The 18312-nt window shown below is 30.6% G+C and overlaps 1 protein-coding gene across 1 annotated transcript in view; it reads right to left on the bottom strand.

Moving 5' to 3' along the window:
- The window catches only part of LOC106472660 (protein lap4-like), a gene marked incomplete at its 5' end in the record, with an annotated part of 59069 nt that overhangs the window by 36202 nt on the left and 4555 nt on the right, over window positions 1–18312 (bottom strand). Inside the window, 8 exons of the mRNA XM_022401218.1 lie at window positions 624–737; window positions 2154–2251; window positions 3168–3267; window positions 5490–5556; window positions 8644–8933; window positions 9805–9978; window positions 14541–14615; window positions 15131–15251. Of these exons, the coding sequence (XP_022256926.1) occupies window positions 624–737; window positions 2154–2251; window positions 3168–3267; window positions 5490–5556; window positions 8644–8933; window positions 9805–9978; window positions 14541–14615; window positions 15131–15251 (1039 nt within the window). The remainder of the gene's footprint in view (window positions 1–623; window positions 738–2153; window positions 2252–3167; window positions 3268–5489; window positions 5557–8643; window positions 8934–9804; window positions 9979–14540; window positions 14616–15130; window positions 15252–18312) is intronic.

Below are 18312 nucleotides of genomic sequence, written 5' to 3'. Positions count from 1 at the left end.
GTGTAATGCGCAGTAAATAATACCATACCCATGGCAACAGGGTTAATGAATTATTTGATAATCTACAAAATGTTTAATGAATCATTTGATAATCTACAAAATGTTTAATGAATTGTTTGATAATCTATAAAGATGTTTAATGAATCATTTGATAATATATAAAAATGTTTAATGAATCATTTGATAATCTACAAAATGTTTAATGAATCATTTGATAATCTATAAAGATGTTTAATGAATTGTTTGATAATCTATAAAGATGTTTAATGAATCATTTGATAATCTACAAAATGTTTAATGAATTGTTTGATAATCTACAAAATGTTTAATGAATTGTTTGATAATCTACAAAATGTTTAATGAATCATTTGATAATCTATAAAGTTGCTTAATGAATTATTTGATAATCTAAGAACTGTTTAATGCCTTCAATTCTCAAAACATTATTAAAGCTTACTTCCAACTTTTTGGCAAAAAATGTCTACAATGACCAATTATTCATCATTTACTTCATGGAAATAAAAAGAATGCACTTCCCAAAATATCAAACAAATACATGTTTTTGTTTTAATCTTCAGTCTCTTTTTGTATATATTTTGTAAACAAGTTTCAGATATACTTACCTCATCATGGGACACGACATGGCCATCAATGTTTTTTGTTTTATAGACAAGCAGCTTGTGAAGCCTTGCCTTCATTTCTTTGGGATGAGGAGTGTCATGTCTGATAAACTGAGTCTTTAAAAAAGCAAAAAATATATACATTAAAGTATACATATGTAAATAAAAACTTGTGAGAACAGACATTAATTTTAGCTAGATCATGCTGCATCACTGACCACAACCTTTCTTTCAAAAGAATAAAAATAATACACCGAAGAAAACATCCATTCCACACTTTGTGACCAATAAATGACTGACTTATTCTGCTTGATACATGGTTACTACCAGATGTCCTTTTTAGCTATCTAGAACAGTTTTACTATTTTTTGAAAGACTTTATTAATTCTACATATGAAAAAATAATTTGGTATTGGTAATTGTTTATCACAGTAATTTAAAACATTTTACAAATTAAGTTTAGGCTAATGTACACAAACAGAACATTTTAATAAAATATTTTAACCTTCATAAAAAGCACACAATTATTTCAATCTTCACAAGAAACACAGACATTTTAAACTTAAAAAGACAGATATCTTACCTTTCATAAACAACACTAGGTATATTTTTTTAACCTTCACAAAAAACACACAAATATTTTAAGTTTTACATTAATATTTAAAACACTACTTCAGTATTGTAATAAGAATAGGCATTTTAAATAAATAAAATTGATAATAATTACAGTTTACCAAATCTAGTTCATACTGAAAGGCTTATTGTTGAAGCAAATGATGATATAAATATCGTTGTATCCCAGTCAGCCTTATGTGCATTGTTATTGATCAAAAAGATCTTATCAGCATTGGATATAGCAGATATAATGTGGTTGACATATTATTATAAATTCTTCTTTACTCTCATTCCTAATTTCTAATAATAATTAATGATAATTATCTGATTCTTAATTTGTACTATTTACTACAGTTATTCACGGTATAAATATCTACAACTTATTTTTTTTTTTTAATGTTTTAGTGTTGCACAAATGCTCTTATTGCCATGCTCTTTTATACATGTGCAATGAAACCTTCCAATTTATTGAAATACACTATATATATAAGTAAATAAAAAGACATGACTCCAGGGAAGTTTCAGACAAAAAAGGTGATAGGACAAATCATAAACCTTGTGTGCTTTAATATGCAAAAACAAGTTATTAGGCATTTTCAGAAAAGGTTTACTGGTTTTTTTGCCTACCAGGAAATTAATATAAGTAATGTATCAACCATTACCGTGTCTTTCGTATCCCTGCTGGCTTGAAGAGCCCCGTTACAAGGCAGAAGGGCTAGTCAACACCGGATAAAGCAGATATAGCGTAGTTTACGTATTATTATACACTTCTTTATTTTCACTCAGAAGTTATTCTTAATAATCTATAACCAAGTTTAATCATAGATACTAATGGGGAATGAAAAACAATGAAGTCAATTAAAGTGTCACACCTGACATGCTCCCCATATTGGAAAATAAAACTGTACTTTTACCAACCTCTTTTTGTTCTTTCTCTTGTTCACTTTCGTCACAAAATCTGACAGCTGATTCTCTCTCTCCTCCTTTATGATTCCACTCTTCTTGGAGTAGACTCTCTGTTATATGAACAACAAGGTAAATTTAAATAAACACAAATAAAAGGAAGACTTAGTATTAGTTAAGACAGATTTCTAAACAAGATAGATTAGAACACTTCATAACAGGATGAAAGGTGCATAAAATATAACATCAGATCTTAAACCTGCACGTCCCCTTTGAAAAAGAACAAAATGCTACTGTACATAATGCACTCCATGCATTACTTGTGGTGACTCTACGCTTGAAGAATGTACAAAATGTGATGATTCAACACTGATTATAAACAATGACCTGGCATTATTTTTTACAAGAATAAACAACTAAATCATTTAAATCTCTTGTAAAATTCACCCAATGTTTCTGCTAAGATTACTTAAAAATTTCATGTTAAAGAACAAAATTTTACTTTATTTTTTTACCTTCTGTGTTTTCTTACTAGTATTTTATTTTTGGAGTTATACAAGTCTCTGTATTTATTTATATAGATAAATTACTTTTTCTTTAGGTAATTTTTTTTAAATCTACAAGTGACTTCCCATGGGAAAAAAAATTTACAATTATTATTTTTTTTTATTAAATGAAAATGAACATATTAAAAAAAAAAGCTGAGGCATTAGCACAGTTCAGAAGCAACTAAAACCTACTTCAACAAAGAATTCACAAATGACTTACAAAAGATAAAGGAGATAATACTGCATTAGCATAAAATAGTTTTGTGCTCCCAGGACAAAAAAATGTGAAATTTACGCAATATAATAACACAGGATAGTCCGCATTTAGCTTAAATCTTCTAGAAGACTACAATGCCATCCACTATTTCATGACAAAAACAAAACTTCCTGTAAGTCAAATAAATATAATAATTTTCTTGAGCACTTACAGATTAAAAGGTTTTTAACACTAAGGAATAAAAACTGTAATTATGAAACTTACGAAGGTTTTGTTTGTGGTGCTCTTGCTGAGGCAAGAGAAAGCATGTCAAAACTTTCATACCATCTTGCTCATCAGCCTGAAACTTCAACAACGGTTTTGACTGAAAAAAACAACAACGTAAACATCTATTTTAAACTGCTATTTTCTCTAATAATACTAACAAAAAGTTGAAAATATTTAAATTATATCTCTATTACTACTATTATTTTTATACTCAAGAAAAGTCATAAATTATATAGAATTTCACTAGATCATAGACATTATTTTCACATTATGACATAGATATAAGTGTTACAGATCATTATAAATTGGGGTATATGGTCCCTATATGATAAAACATTCAATCTTGAGATATATAGCATATGTTTTGCACAATGAACCACCAACTTTGAATTTATGGCACATATTTTGTAGGACAGAAAATTTAAGCTTGGAGTAAATGACATGTATTTTCTTTTTAACACCTAAATTTCTCAAAGGAGTTAAGATTATAGTTCTTTATGCATTTGTTTATGAAAAGCAAATCAACACGAGTTTTGGGTTCTCACAACTTCAAAATTACAGTCTATTTTTAAGAACCTTTTTATGTTTGAGTACATTTCTTTAGTAACTACGAATAATGTCTTTTTTTGATGATATTTTGAATACTGTTTTAGGTTTCTTTGTTTAGTTAAAAATGATTTGAAAGTTTCATGGAATCAGTTTCATACAGACTAATGTATAGAAAATAAGTAAGGCAAAGTTCTTCACATTATAGTACTGAGTACTTAAACTTGTTTCTGTGAACAATCTAAATAATAAGATATGTGAAATTTCTACATGTTGCACTGAATGTCTAAGTTTGTTTCTGTGAACAATCTAAATACAAGGAAACTTAAGTAATTATCACACAATTCAGAAAACTAATGTTTTTCATTAAGTCAGTAAAAATGTTAAATTGACATTATCATATGTATTTTTCATATTTTCTTAGTAGTAATTATTATCTTTAATGAGAAAAAGCTGTCAGTTCAATTTGAAACAAAATCCAAAAGGCTCTGTTAATTAAACTGAATATTTTACATAACAAAAATAAATGATATCATTTAAAATTGAGAATGTGACACTAAATTCTTGCTAAATAATAATTTTAAATGAAGATGAAAATATCACAGAAGATTGTTCATGATCTGTGGCTAACAGTTTAAAAGCCATGCACATCTTCTTGCACTTCAATTGTTGTTTAGTGAGCTAGAAATGCAGATGAAACCTAAAATTGTCTGGAAGATTACATTATAGAACTTTGTGAAGTGAAATTCTCCAATTTTGTGGTTACAAAAGCATACAAAGCAAAGAACGGATACCTGTAATATTGAATCAAGGAAAAGTGTGAATCCTAAAAAAAATACATGAATGACTATATCAGTCACATACTAGAGGTAGTAAATAAAGTTAAACAATTTGTTACTGAAAGTAACCCCCAAGAACTTAGCAGTACACTGCAGTTAAAGAAGAAACTTTTCTTGGATCTATAAACAAATGAATTTTTAGGTCTATATACAAAAGTGACACAAGAGCCACATTCACAAGCTTCTCTTAAAGCCAAATGGACGATCAACTATCAAAAAACTATATAAACAAAAGAATTTTATGACATTGAATGAAGCACAGTTCAGTGTCGGCAAAACACCGTACAACTTATTGTCATCTTGCTTGTACTAAGAAATTCCAAAACTGGAACACAGCACATCAACTGATGTTTTCTGAAGGATTTATGGTGGTTTTAAGTTACAGCTATAATGATAAGTTAAACTTCCAGAGATCCAATGCCTACTTTGATACCATCCTAGTATGGAATGGATACCAGTAAGGTATGGCTCCATCGAGACAAAGCATCTAGCCACAATACACATCTACATGCAAATTTACTCCATAAAATTAAACTACAAGTTGTACATTTGAAGATATCTTCCACGAACTAATATGTCTTTGGGTTGCTCAAACGAGCCTTCGGGAGCTTGTTCACAGACAGCTGATGGACATTAGGAAGCATGTAATAAGAAGGAGAGGTTTCAATAGCCTGAATGTACTGTGCAAAAGTTTCCTGTAGTGGAAGTTGTGTTGCAGAGCAACAGTTCATAAGTAGAGTCATCACATGATGAAAGAAGAGGTTGTAAAACTTAGGCTCTCATCCTCTTATAGATTGTGAACACACCACTGAAAGAAATGCTAAGTCAACTTAATTATACATATAAACCTATACAGAAACATCCCAACAAAGGATTTTGAACATAGAAATCTTCTTTAGGTAGTTATATGTAATGTACTTTAATTACAATATACCTGATTTTCAGAAAGCCATAATGCCTTGAGATTCAGTCCAGTGATAGTAATAGGAAGAAACTGGAGCCTACAGAAGAAAAAAGAGAACTTTTGATAAAACAAATTGTAATTAGATGATAACCTAAGTAACATAATACTGATATAACAAATAGTTTGCTGTTTAATTTAGCAAAAAATTACACAACAAACTGTCTGCTGCAGATATTAACCTTGAATTTTAGCATTATAAGCCCTCAAGCTTACCACAGAGTCACCACATATTAAAGCTTTGAAATATAGATAATTATACTTCCAGTATAGTTACAATAAAAATACTAAGTATAAAATATAATTGCATTCTTTAAACACGTCAGTCCAAAAATGATTAAGTCGTTGAATAACATTTATGTATCACCGGTTTGGTAACAAACCCTTTCCTGGCCATGGTATAGCCTAGAGCTCACAGAAAATAATCTACATACCATGTGAATGAAATATAGTTAATGATTTGTTAATATATGTATTTTTATGAATCTTTAAATATGTACTTCAATAAAACATTTATGATCTTTTGAAATTACAAATAATGGGGTAAGGCCTCATGATAAACACAAAACCACTAACAGCTGGAGGGGATTACAGAAACTCGAAACAAACGATAAACACTCAAATAAAAAAAAAAGTAGGCCTAACAAAAAGTAAATCATACTTAACTACATAGTTTTTCTTCATAGTCCTCTAATTAGTCCTTTATGGATTTGCTAATCAGTAACAATACATTTTTTCGTGTTTTAATCTTTGATGTTTCTAAATAAATTTTAGTTAAGTCCCAAATTATTTTAAAAAATATTCATTATTCCGAGGTCCTAAAAGAAATTTGTAAGTACCCTTAACAGCATCTTCCATACTGATAGTTCTTACTTTAAGCAGTGTTAACTTACTTTATTCTTCCTCATCTATCAGGATACTGGTTGACTCTGTAGTAGAGCTCCAGATTTTAGTGCTTACGAGCAGAGTTCAAATCTGTGTGACACGACAAAACATTCCTCCAATTAAACTGTGTATTCATTATAAGAGTGTCATTCACTCCCTTAGCGTAATGGTGTAAAATGTTTAAACTGTTGAAGAATTGAGACTTTATAAGGCCTAACAAAAGTGATTAAATCATGTTTGACTGTTTTGTTTCTTAGCATTTCTTTTAATCAAATCTTTTATGGATTTCTAACCAGAGAAATAGCATTTCAGATCTATTCTTTGTATGTTGTAATTTACTGCATAGGAAGCTTTTCTTTCAATGCTGAGAACTCAATGCCTCAGCTTGTATTTTTTTACGGCAAACGTCCACTGTATTGAATATCTTTTATTGCATATGAACAGCATTTCATATCTGCTTTCGTCAACCATAGATCCAGTCTAGCTGTTGAGTTCTGGTATTTAATGAATGGCCTCCTAGGTAATGATTTGTGGGAGACAGAAAAAAAGGATCGGAGTATTATTTTTATGCACTTAGTAAAGAATTGTATGACCTATGACTGTGTAATTTGGTACGTTGTTTTTACTCTTGGAGTAATTTACTTAACTGAAAACCGTAAGCAGCTAAATGACAACCTTCAGTATAAATCTGATCACAAATTTTGTTAGATAATAAGAGTTGATTGTGTTTAAATATAAAATCGTTTTTATACTTTTTTGTTTTATGGAATTGTTGTTTTGTTAGAAAAAACAGTAGAGTGACTTGCTGTGGAGTTAAATGTCAAGGCCCAGTTAGTTTTTCTGTCTAGCCAACCTTTTAAGGTTGCCAGGAGTAAGAAAGAGCCATTTAACTACTTATGGTCAGAAATCTGACCAAAGAATGGCCAGGGATATGCTATTTTTTCTTCTTCTTCTTCATAGTAATATATTCTTTAGATATGTAATAATTTTTATTTGCCTTTAAATGTATTTTGCAGTCTGAATCAGCTTTGGTGAGCAATCACTTGTTGTTGTTGTTTGGTGTTTTATGGCGCAAAGCAAGGAGGCTATCTGCGCCAAACAACCAGTAAAAACAGTGAAAGTAAATTAAAGTAAAATGTAAAAATACAGTGAGTTAAAACCAATACATGTTGATAAAAGATCTATATAGAATTAAAAATACCTATAGTGCATAAAAAATTAAAAATACAATCTAATCGGACAGTGTCATCATTACCAATGACACTGTCCAACGTCAGAGGTGAACTCTTAGAGAATACGTGTTTAAAATAATGCCGCCGCTCACGATCGTAAAGACAGTAAAATGTGGGCTATTGTGACTTGAGTGTCACAATGGCTACACATCGGTGGGTCAATACCTGATAAAAGAAAACAATGGGTTAAAAAACTGTGACCAATGCGTAGCTCTGCCAGGACTACTTCCAATCCTTATGGAAGCAAGACAGCCAAAGACGAGCAATCACTTATTTGTAATGTATGCTTTACATCAAAAAGAAATCTATGTCTGAATACAAGAGCAATTTTTAACAATGATTCTCCTTCTGTTCTTGGAAAATGTCCAAAGATATATCATTATTAGTAAATGCATATATTATGGAGTCTCATTCCACTGTTTCTCAGCCATTGTTGGCTGATCAATATCTGGACCCTCCTTTCAGCACAATAACCTAACTAATTTGTGTAAAAAATATGATACTGCTGATTTCATAGTGTTCATGTATATTTATATATATATACACCTATATTTATTTTTCTCTTATTGTCTGGATTATTTAATTATTTATTATTATTTAGAAAATATTTATTAATATTATTTAAATTATGGTGTTCCTCTTTCTTTATCATTTTATTTCATAACTTCTAATACATAAGAGTATTCATCCAAAATATGGCATACTTTAATAGAATGTTTATTGGATATTGTTAATATGTGTTCGCCTTTCTTGATAGTCTTTAGGAACAGGAGAAAAAATATATATTGAAATAAGTTCTAAGATATTTTAAATATCTATATATAAGTACTTATTTCATTTTCTTGTAAATTTGTCCTTGTCATTAACTTAATCAAACTGACATATATATTATTATCATATCACTGATGAGCTTTTGTATTTTCAAACACTTTTATTTCTTAATTGAAAACAATAATCCATAAATGTATTAATACTCTATCAATTCCTTTAAAGAACATAAGTAAGCTAACCTGTTTCCACAAACGTCTAACACTCGAAGCTCCTTCAACTTCCCCATCTCAATAGGAAGGTAGCTGAGATTGTTGTCACGAAGAGATAACACTCCTAACTGTGTTAGATTACCTATCTGCGAAGGTAGTTTGGTAATTCTGTTTCTGTCTAAATTTAAGTTGGCCAGCTTTACAAGGTTGCCAATTGAAGATGGGAGATCTGACAACAGATTTTCTGTTAATATCAGTTCCTGCAAATTAACACACTTGCCTATCCCCGGAGGTAGAGCACTAATTTTATTCTGGTCAGACTAGGAAGAAAACAAAAGCACATGTTAGTGAAATAAGAAATATCATTAAAAGAAAATAACAGCATGATACCAAACTGAAGAACCAATGACTCTAATAATTAATAAACTTAAAGCTCTCTAAATGGTACAAGGCAGTGTTTCTCAACATTTTAAATAGCAGAGACCAACTTACTGTCTCCCTAAACTGATGCAGGCCACTATAATTCAAGTACAATAAAGGAACATTATGATTTATATATATGAATATTTTGTCTGTTTTTGTGAAATCCCACAGACCGGCAAAGTAGTTATGATGAGCAGTTTCCAGAAACACTGGTATAAAGAATTATGTTATCTATCAATTTAAATTCTTACAATTAATTACTGAAACTGTAATAGTTAGCCGACACTAGTAAATCAGGGTAATTAGTGCAAATGAGCTGTTTTAATTAATGTGTATTTTAATTTGAATCATCTGATCCTTAATTAGCATTCCATGATTACAAATTAATAATAAATATACTTTGAAGAATTCATTGTAAACATACAAAATAAATCTTGATTTTTTTTAATAACATAGAATAAAGAAAGAAAAAAAAAAAGCCTAAATGAATTATACACTGTTACAGGTGCAAGACTTTTGATTGTCAAATAGTCATTTCTTAAACCGACATCAGAAACATAAGATGCAGAGGTTATAATACTCTGTATCTCCTAACCTGCAGAAGTTATAATTCTTTTAAGAATATTAAATAGAGGTAACCATAAACACTTGAAAAACACAAGTACGATGTAGTTATTAAAGGATATTGTTCTTTTGAAAAATTTACATAAAAACAACTACAGACATCTAGATTTGGCAGAACTGAGCACATGACTTAAGGCTTCTTACCTTTAATATGGTTAATTTTCGAAGTTCACCAAAACTTCTAGGAAGACCTTCAAGGCAGTTTTGTGATAGATGAAGGTCTGTGAGGCTTTCCAAACCAGAAATTTCTTCAGGTAAAAATTCTAATCTATTTTCACTGATATCTAAACAGCTTAGTTTCTTCAGGTTTTTGATTTCCTACAAATTTATACATACACATATATATATACACACACACATTAATATATATTACACACAAGAATCTTGAAACTAACAATTTTTTAAACATAAAATGACTGATAAAGAAATGTTTGTACCTTGTTTTTTGAGCACTACAAATTCAAAGTTATAAACTTATTCTTTTGTGTAAAAATCTCTAAAATTTAGAAACTTTATCAGTATGTTACTTTGTAGCAAAACTAAATGAGTAATTAATATCAATTATATTTATTTATAAATGCATTTATAAAACTTCACACACACACACACACAAACTATTCTACCAAAATTATTTGGATAGCACATTTTGAAAAGAGAGGGCATTATTTTTTGTCCCTAAGGCCCCATTTTAACCCTTTCTGGACAAGTGAAAATACTTATAAAACAAATTACACAAAACTTAGGACAAGCTTACTAAATAGTATCTAGTTTCAGATAAAAAAATCATATTATTTCCTTTAGTTTTTTCGATTATTTTAGATGCTGTGAAATTTTCAGAAGTTTGTAATGAGACAAATTTTTGAAAAAAAAGAAGAAACATTTCATTTTTGAATTTAATTTCTTTATTCTTGATCAATCAATTTCAGTTTTATTGCTTTTTTCCTTCACATATTTCTTTTCAAACTTTATTTTGCCAATTGCAGAAGTCACTACTTCCGGCTAGCTCCCTAGTGGCACAACAGTACGTTTGCCGACTTCACATGCTAGAAACCAAGTTCGCTACCCGTGGTGGGCACAGCACAGATAGCTTATCGTGTAGCTATGTGCTTAACTATATACAGACTACTTCCAGTTATAAATAGTAAAACACAATGCATAAAGTGACAAATATCTATCGGTTACCTATGACCTCACTTTTCAAAATGGTTATCAGGTCAGGCTAGGCAACAGTATTTTTGATCAAACCAACTTACATGCAATGAGTATACTTTTTTCCCAATAGTATATATTTTTTTATTTATGTTTGTTGTTTGAATATGATAAACTTAACAATAATATTCAATGAATAAGGTTTTGAGTCACATTTGGGTCATCAGAATACTTTGCCATCTTTAATTTACTCTCCAAACCTAATAAGGCTCGTCATAGAAGGAAATTGCCAAAACTTTCAAATAAATATTATTGAACACAAAAAAGATTTCAGGGAAAAAAATAAGACCATCTAAACAAACTAAAAAAAACTAATTCCAGATCTGTGGTTTGTTCCCAAGTTTTCTAAATTTCCTATTACATCCTCTCGTTCTCTACTAAAGCGAGGTCTTGTCATTTTCTCAAGAAATCATAAAATTACTTCTGACATTATTTTATTCACTCTACATTGACATAAATAATGTGTAACCTAATAAAAATTCAGAGAAAATGAAGAAAATTCACGAGAAATAAAACCTCAAGAACGATATTCTTAAGAAATAATAATTACTTAGTTGTTCCTTTGTTTTTGAATAAGCAGAGAAATTATTTAAAAATCAATACACGTGCTATTTACAGAGTATACTTCTTGGAGCTGTGCAGCAATATAAGTTTGAATTTTCTTTTCATTTTTCATTGAGAATTACATTAAATAATATTAGAAAATAACAAAATATAAGTTATAAGATATTTTAGTAAGAAAAATGGTTTAAATGGAGTTAGTTTTTTTTTTTTTACTTAAATTTTGAAATTTGATATACAGGTGTTCACTCGACACCTGAAAGATGCTCAGCTCAACAGCCCAGAAAGGTTGATAGAAAGTGAGCGTGTCTCTAAAATTAGTTAAAACATGTCACCAATTATTGATTGGTACAGTAGAACAGGCCATAATTCTTTTTGCAAGTGTAGTGACATTTCAAAGTCTATCCCTCAGGCCACATTCCAAAACATCTTGGAGCAATTCAAATGGACTCAAGATAAAACTATGTGCTAGTTAAGGGAGATTCTAGACATCACTTGTCTCAAACCACTGTTGAACATTGCTCGTGATATAGCATGGTACATTACTGTACTGTAAAAAAGGCATGACCCTTCATAATATAACCCCAATCATGAAGGCAATGTCCAGAATGTTGTAATGAAAGGTATTTATTGTCCTTAACTATTAACAGAAGAACAAGTCCAAAACAATTGAAAGAAACCTCCACCACTCTTCACAGATGGGACAACATAGTTGTATCCATAGTTTTCCAAGTTACTCTTGAATCCACACATAACCATCCATGCTAAAAAATATGTAGTTGGATTTATTACTCTACACACAAGTATTAAATTACCATTTGGTCATGGACAATGGCTTAATGCTAGGTGTACAGTTTCATTTCACAATATGTTTCAAGATTTGTTTGAATTGAGGAAGTAATTATTTTTGTGTGTCTGAGCTAATATTCTACATTAATACAAACAATGGCCTTTCATTCTTTGACAAACACATTACATTTGAACTACCAGTGCAACAATATTCGTCACACAACCATTTCTGTTTCGAAGATCTGCAAGCAGTGTTCCCTCTAAGCTGTATAATACTTGGACATTTGAACTACCAGTGCAGCAATATTTGTCACATAACCATTTCTGTTCAAAATCTGCAAGCAGTGTTCCCTCTAAGCTGTATAATACTTGGACATTTGAACTACCAGTGCAGCAATATTCGTCACACAACCATTTCTGTTCGAAGATCTGCAAGCAGTGTTCCCTCTAAGCTGTACAATACTTGGACATTTGAACTACCAGTGCAGCAATATTCGTCACATAACCATTTCTGTTCGAAGATCTGCAAGCAGCGTTCCCTCTAAGCTGTACAATACTTGGACATGTGAACTACCAGTGCTGCAATATTCGTCACATAACCATTTCTGTTCAAAGATCTGCAAACAGTGTTCCCTCTAAGCTGTACAATACTTGGACATTTGAACTACCAGTGCTGCAACATTCGTCACATAACCATTTCTGTTCGAGGATCTGCAACCAGTGTTCCCTCTAAGCTGTATAATACTTGGACATTTGAACTACCAGTGCTGCAACATTAGTCACATAAACATTTCTGTTCAAAGATCTGCAAGCAGTGTTCCCTCTAAGCTGTACAATACTTGGACATTTGAACTACCAGTGCTGCAATATTCGTCACATAACCATTTCTGTTCGAACATCTGCAAGCAGTGTTCCCTCTAAGCTGTACAATACTTGGACATTTGAACTACCAGTGCTGCAATATTCGTCACATAACCATTTCTGTTCGAACATCTGTAAGCAGTGTTCCCTCTAGGCTGCACAATAACCAATCAAGTGCCACGTACTTCATTATTCCAGCCACGCACATCCTAAATAATGGTGAGGAGTCTCAACACATTGACAGCCTTAATGACCCTGGCAGTCGATAGTCCTAAAGTCAAAATAACCAACTGGTAGCATTGCAAAGCAGTCAAATGATCCAATAGGGTCAATGGTCTAAAATAATCATTCACTAAAAAGAAAGAAAGAAAAACTGGTAGCACACACCTTGCCTTGATACTGGTGCACATGAAAAAATTCATTCCACACATGGATTGAAAAATGTAGAGGGAACATTGTCTGCAAGTGCCTTTTTTGTGGTATCTCATCTCCAATTTGCTGGCTGACTTTCATGAACCATACGCGAATTTAGAAGGAGCTATAAATATTACTAGATAGAGGTGTGCTACCTTAAAACTTGAAAACATTGTATGTATTGCATTAGGTAATAAAATAAAATTTAAAATACCAGTTAATCAGTCCTTTAACAGAAGCATTTTGGTTTACCATTTGTAATCTAATCAAACTGCAATGAATTTGATTTTCATATTTTCCTCAATATAATTGAATAAAGATATATTCATCTTCTGTTATGAAAAGGTTACAATAATAACTTTTACAAACTTAGATTACACCAGTAAAAAATTATAATGTTTTTGTTTTTTGCCGATCAATACAAGCTATGAATAAAAACAAGATTTGTCAAATAAACTTTCAAGACTAAGGGGATTATTAGTACTGGAAAACAAAAAAATCTATTAATGAGATCAAAAGATCACGGCTATCTATCGTCTCATGAACATGAAATTTGAAATAGTAATAATGTAAGTACGATGAATGTCTCTGTTACAAACAGAGTTGGATACTAAAGAATGAAAAAACTGTTAAGGAATCTTTCGAACAGATCATTTTGGCTCTTGTTATAGAAATCACGACTGTCTCTCTTCTCATAAACAAAGTTAAAATTTCTGTTTATTTCAGATATTTTTAAAAACTTTTTAAATGTTTGTTTAAATACGTTTGACTGATGCCAAATTCTTTGGGTATTTTACACTATCTAAATGGAAATAAAATTACAATTGTTATTATTTTGGTGGTGTAGCTATATTCTAAAATATCTTAAAACACAAAAATTATTTTTTCTATCTCAATGTGATATCGCAGAGATAAACAAATTACAACAGGAATTACAGGTTACTATTTACCAAAAACCTATCTTCTCATTTTTCAGATTATCATAAACACTAGATGACACAACGATAAGTAACACATCTTGTTGCCTAAAATGTTTCATTTCTCACCTTTGGCACGGTGGAAAGTCGGTTACAGTCTAACCAAAGTTCTTGAAGAATTCTTAACTGACCAATAAGAGCAGGCTAAAAATATTAAAATGAAGAATTGAAACATTTTAACTATCTTTCTATTCCTGTAATTTGAAATATAATAATAATATTTTAAAATGTTGATTATTAAATGCGACACAATACTTTTACACAGATATTGAGAAAATTAATATAATAAATTTCAGATAATATTTTTAAAAGTTAATGAAAAATCAGAAAATTTGCAGCTACAATCTTTTTTGTAATCTTATAAAACTATCTGGTATTTACCAGTTCTCAAAAAGACAATAAATTTCCATGAAACGAGGTAGTATTGTAAAACATACCAGAATAACTGAGAACTCATACATGTATCAGACAGTTAACTAGCTGTGAACATTATTTAAATTCATACGCTGGTATATTTGTTAGGAAAGTCTATACAATGCACTTAACAGATTCTGCTACTACTATTAAATAGTTAGATATACCTTATCTTAGTATCTCATTATTTTATGTATCATTATTTGTAAGTGATACACATTACATGCAAAGACACAAATACTTACAAGTTCTTCAAATTCATTGCTGCCAAGATCAAGATGCTCAAGTTTAGTCAAGAAGGCAAAGGATGGAGGCAAACTTTTCAGGATATTTTCTCGCATTTCCAATGATTGCAGATTGACCAGGCTAAACAGATGGAAAGGAAAAAAATAGGTAAGGACTTTATTCTAACAATTTTTAATAAAAATATTGTATTTTAATATATAACTTGTATGCTGCATTAAATTTTCTTCAAAAACTATAGAAAAACTGATAATTTTGAATTTTCAAGTCAATCAATCCATATTAATCAGTAATAAAGCACATGACAACTTATGAACTACGAAATAACACGAGGTACCATTTAGAATAAAAGGTAAGATTTCATAAAGAGCGACTACAATCCTCTTCGTAGCCCTCTATCTTTTTTCTTTAGAATTGTTTGTTTATTTGTTTTGAATTTAGCGAAAAGCTACACGAGGGCTATCTGTCCTAGCCGTCCCTAATTTAGCAGTGTAAGACTAGAGGGAAGGCAGCTAGTCATCACCATCCACCGCCAACTTTTGGGCTACTCTTTTACCAACGAACAGTGGGATTGACCGTCACATTATAAGGCCCCCACGGCTGAAAGGGCGAGCATGTTGGGATTTGAACCCCCCCGACCCTCAGATTGCAAGTTGAGCACCCTAACCACCTGGCCATGCCGGGCCTTTTTTTAGAAATCCTTAAAATGCATCTTAAAACGTTTGCTCCTGGAAATAAGATGGTATATTGTGACTTTCAATAATCACATCTTTAAAAAATGTTTTCAAGTCACAAAAAACAATTCTTATTATATATAAAATGCAAAGTTCTAACAGAGCCCTTGAAAACCTCGTAGAACAGTTTCAAGTATTTTAAAGTGTCAAATCATATGTTTATAAAAGCAAAGAGTTTTTCAAATTTACATCACTCAAAAATGTATCATTTAAGAACTGGATATTTACTTATTTTCAGCACAATCTTTCATTCATTAAAGAGTTACAACCGGTGAAATAAAATCACCAAATTCTATACACCATAAAATTTTACGCGATTTTTGGTTTCAAAAAAATTCAAATTGGAAATACAAAAAAACTGGATCAAATAGCTTTAAACAAAAAAACAGAAGAAAATGATCAATGTTTCAACAATAAAAACCTTCGTCAAGACTAGAACTGAAACATTCAATTGACTATACATGGGCAGCAATTACACTGATTGATCTTATGTAAACTAATTAATTAATCAAAATTCCAATTAGATCAATTGCTGTTAGGAACATAATCAACTAATCAAAATTAATGTTTCTGATTATCACAAATTTTTTTATTGTTCCAACAATCAATTAATTGAAATTACAATTAAATCATCTGTCGTGAAAATAATCAAGTAATCAAAATATGCCTTTATGTTTGGTTATTGTCAAGCACATAGCTACACAGTTGGATATGCCGAGTTTCTTGGATTCAATTCCCATTACTATTAAACTTGCTTGCCCTGTAGTTATTATTGCAAAGCTACTAAAGCAATTGTCACTGTCAATAATATTAAACTGCCAACTGGAAGAAAGCCAGCTGCCTGACTGCACCCACAACCAATTCTCTGGTTAGTTAAAGGTTAAATAAAGTGTACATTTACTACTTTTTTTTTTTACATTGTGTTATATTTCTAATTTATAATTCTATATCCATATTCTTTAATGTTGTATAAGCAGGTGCTGATCTGGTGGGGGTATAAAGCTCCCTATTTCTAGGGAGAGGGCAGCTAGTCATCACTGCCAACTCTTGGGCTACTCTTTTACCAATGAATAGTGGGATTGACTATCACAATATAATGCTCCCATGGCTGAAAGGGCAAGCATATTTGGTGGGATGGGGATTTGAACTTGTGACCCTCAGATTGAGAGTCAAGCGCCCTAACCGCTGGGCCAAAAATGAGTAAAGATATAGATTTTAGTGTGTTAAGTATTAGTAAAGACATGGGTTCTAGTGTGTTAAGTATTAGTAAAGACATGGGTTCTAGCATGTTAAGTATTAGTAAAGACATGGGTTCTAGTGTGTTAAGTATTAGTAAAGACATAGGTTTTAGTGTGTTCAGTATTAGTAAAGACATGGGTCTAGTGTGTTAAGTATTAGTAACTACATGGGTTTTAGTGTTTTAAGTATTAGTAAATACATGGGTTTTAGTGTGTTAAGTATTAGTAAAGACATAGGTTTTAGTATGTTAAGTATTAGTAAAGACATAAGTTTTAGTGTGTTAAGTATTAGTAACTACATGGGTTTTAGTGTTTTAAGTATTAGTAAATACATGGGTTTTAGTATGTTAAGTATTAGTAAAGACATAGGTTTTAGTGTTTTAAGTATTAGTAAATACATGGGTTTTAGTGTTTTAAGTATTAGTAAATACATGGGTTTTAGTGTTTTAAGTATTAGTAAAGACATGGGTTTTAGTGTGTTAAGTATCAGTAAAGACATAGGTTTTTAGTGTGTTAAGTTTTCAAACAATTGGCTAACTTGCTACTTAATTACTCCTAATCGCATATTATGCGATATTATTAAACATTATTACTCTTATCGGTGATAACAAAAAAATGTTTGATTACTAATGTATTTAATTGACACAATATTTTAAACACTAACATAATAATAACTGCTTGGTGATATCTAACTGATGTTGGGATTCAATCAACAAATTGTAAATGTCCAGATTATCTTAAGTAAAAAAAATTGTGGAAACATTTTTTCTTGGATAAAAAAAAATATGTTTTTTGTAAAAACTGTATGAAACCAATAGCAATTTGAAAATTACTTTAAAAAACAACAACAACAAAGAAAATTGAATGAAGTTACAAAGATTAATACCATATAAGAATAATGCAGTGGTTGAAAAAATTATGGAGTTAGAACCACACTCCCATTTTTTGTTGTTTTTATTTTTATTTCTTGCACAAGGTGGGAGGTTCATGTTAGTCGATTAACATGACCATAAATTAACTGATTAGCAAATACCACTAATCATCCAAGTCTAATCAGGACCTAGCATCATGCCCTAATACACTCAAAACCAATTATTCTATCAATTCTTCAATAGTCACTCACACACACAGATATATATATATATATATAAACAAAAAAAATGTTTGTTTCTACAACAGGTTAAAAATACCACTAAAAATGAAACAACAAGA

The sequence above is a fragment of the Limulus polyphemus genome, unplaced genomic scaffold, assembly GCF_000517525.1.
Source record: "Limulus polyphemus unplaced genomic scaffold, Limulus_polyphemus-2.1.2 Scaffold5500, whole genome shotgun sequence".
NCBI classification, from domain to species: Eukaryota; Metazoa; Arthropoda; class Merostomata; order Xiphosura; family Limulidae; genus Limulus; species Limulus polyphemus.
The sequence above is the reverse complement of the archived record's forward strand: the minus strand, read 5'-3'. Positions and strand labels throughout refer to the sequence as shown.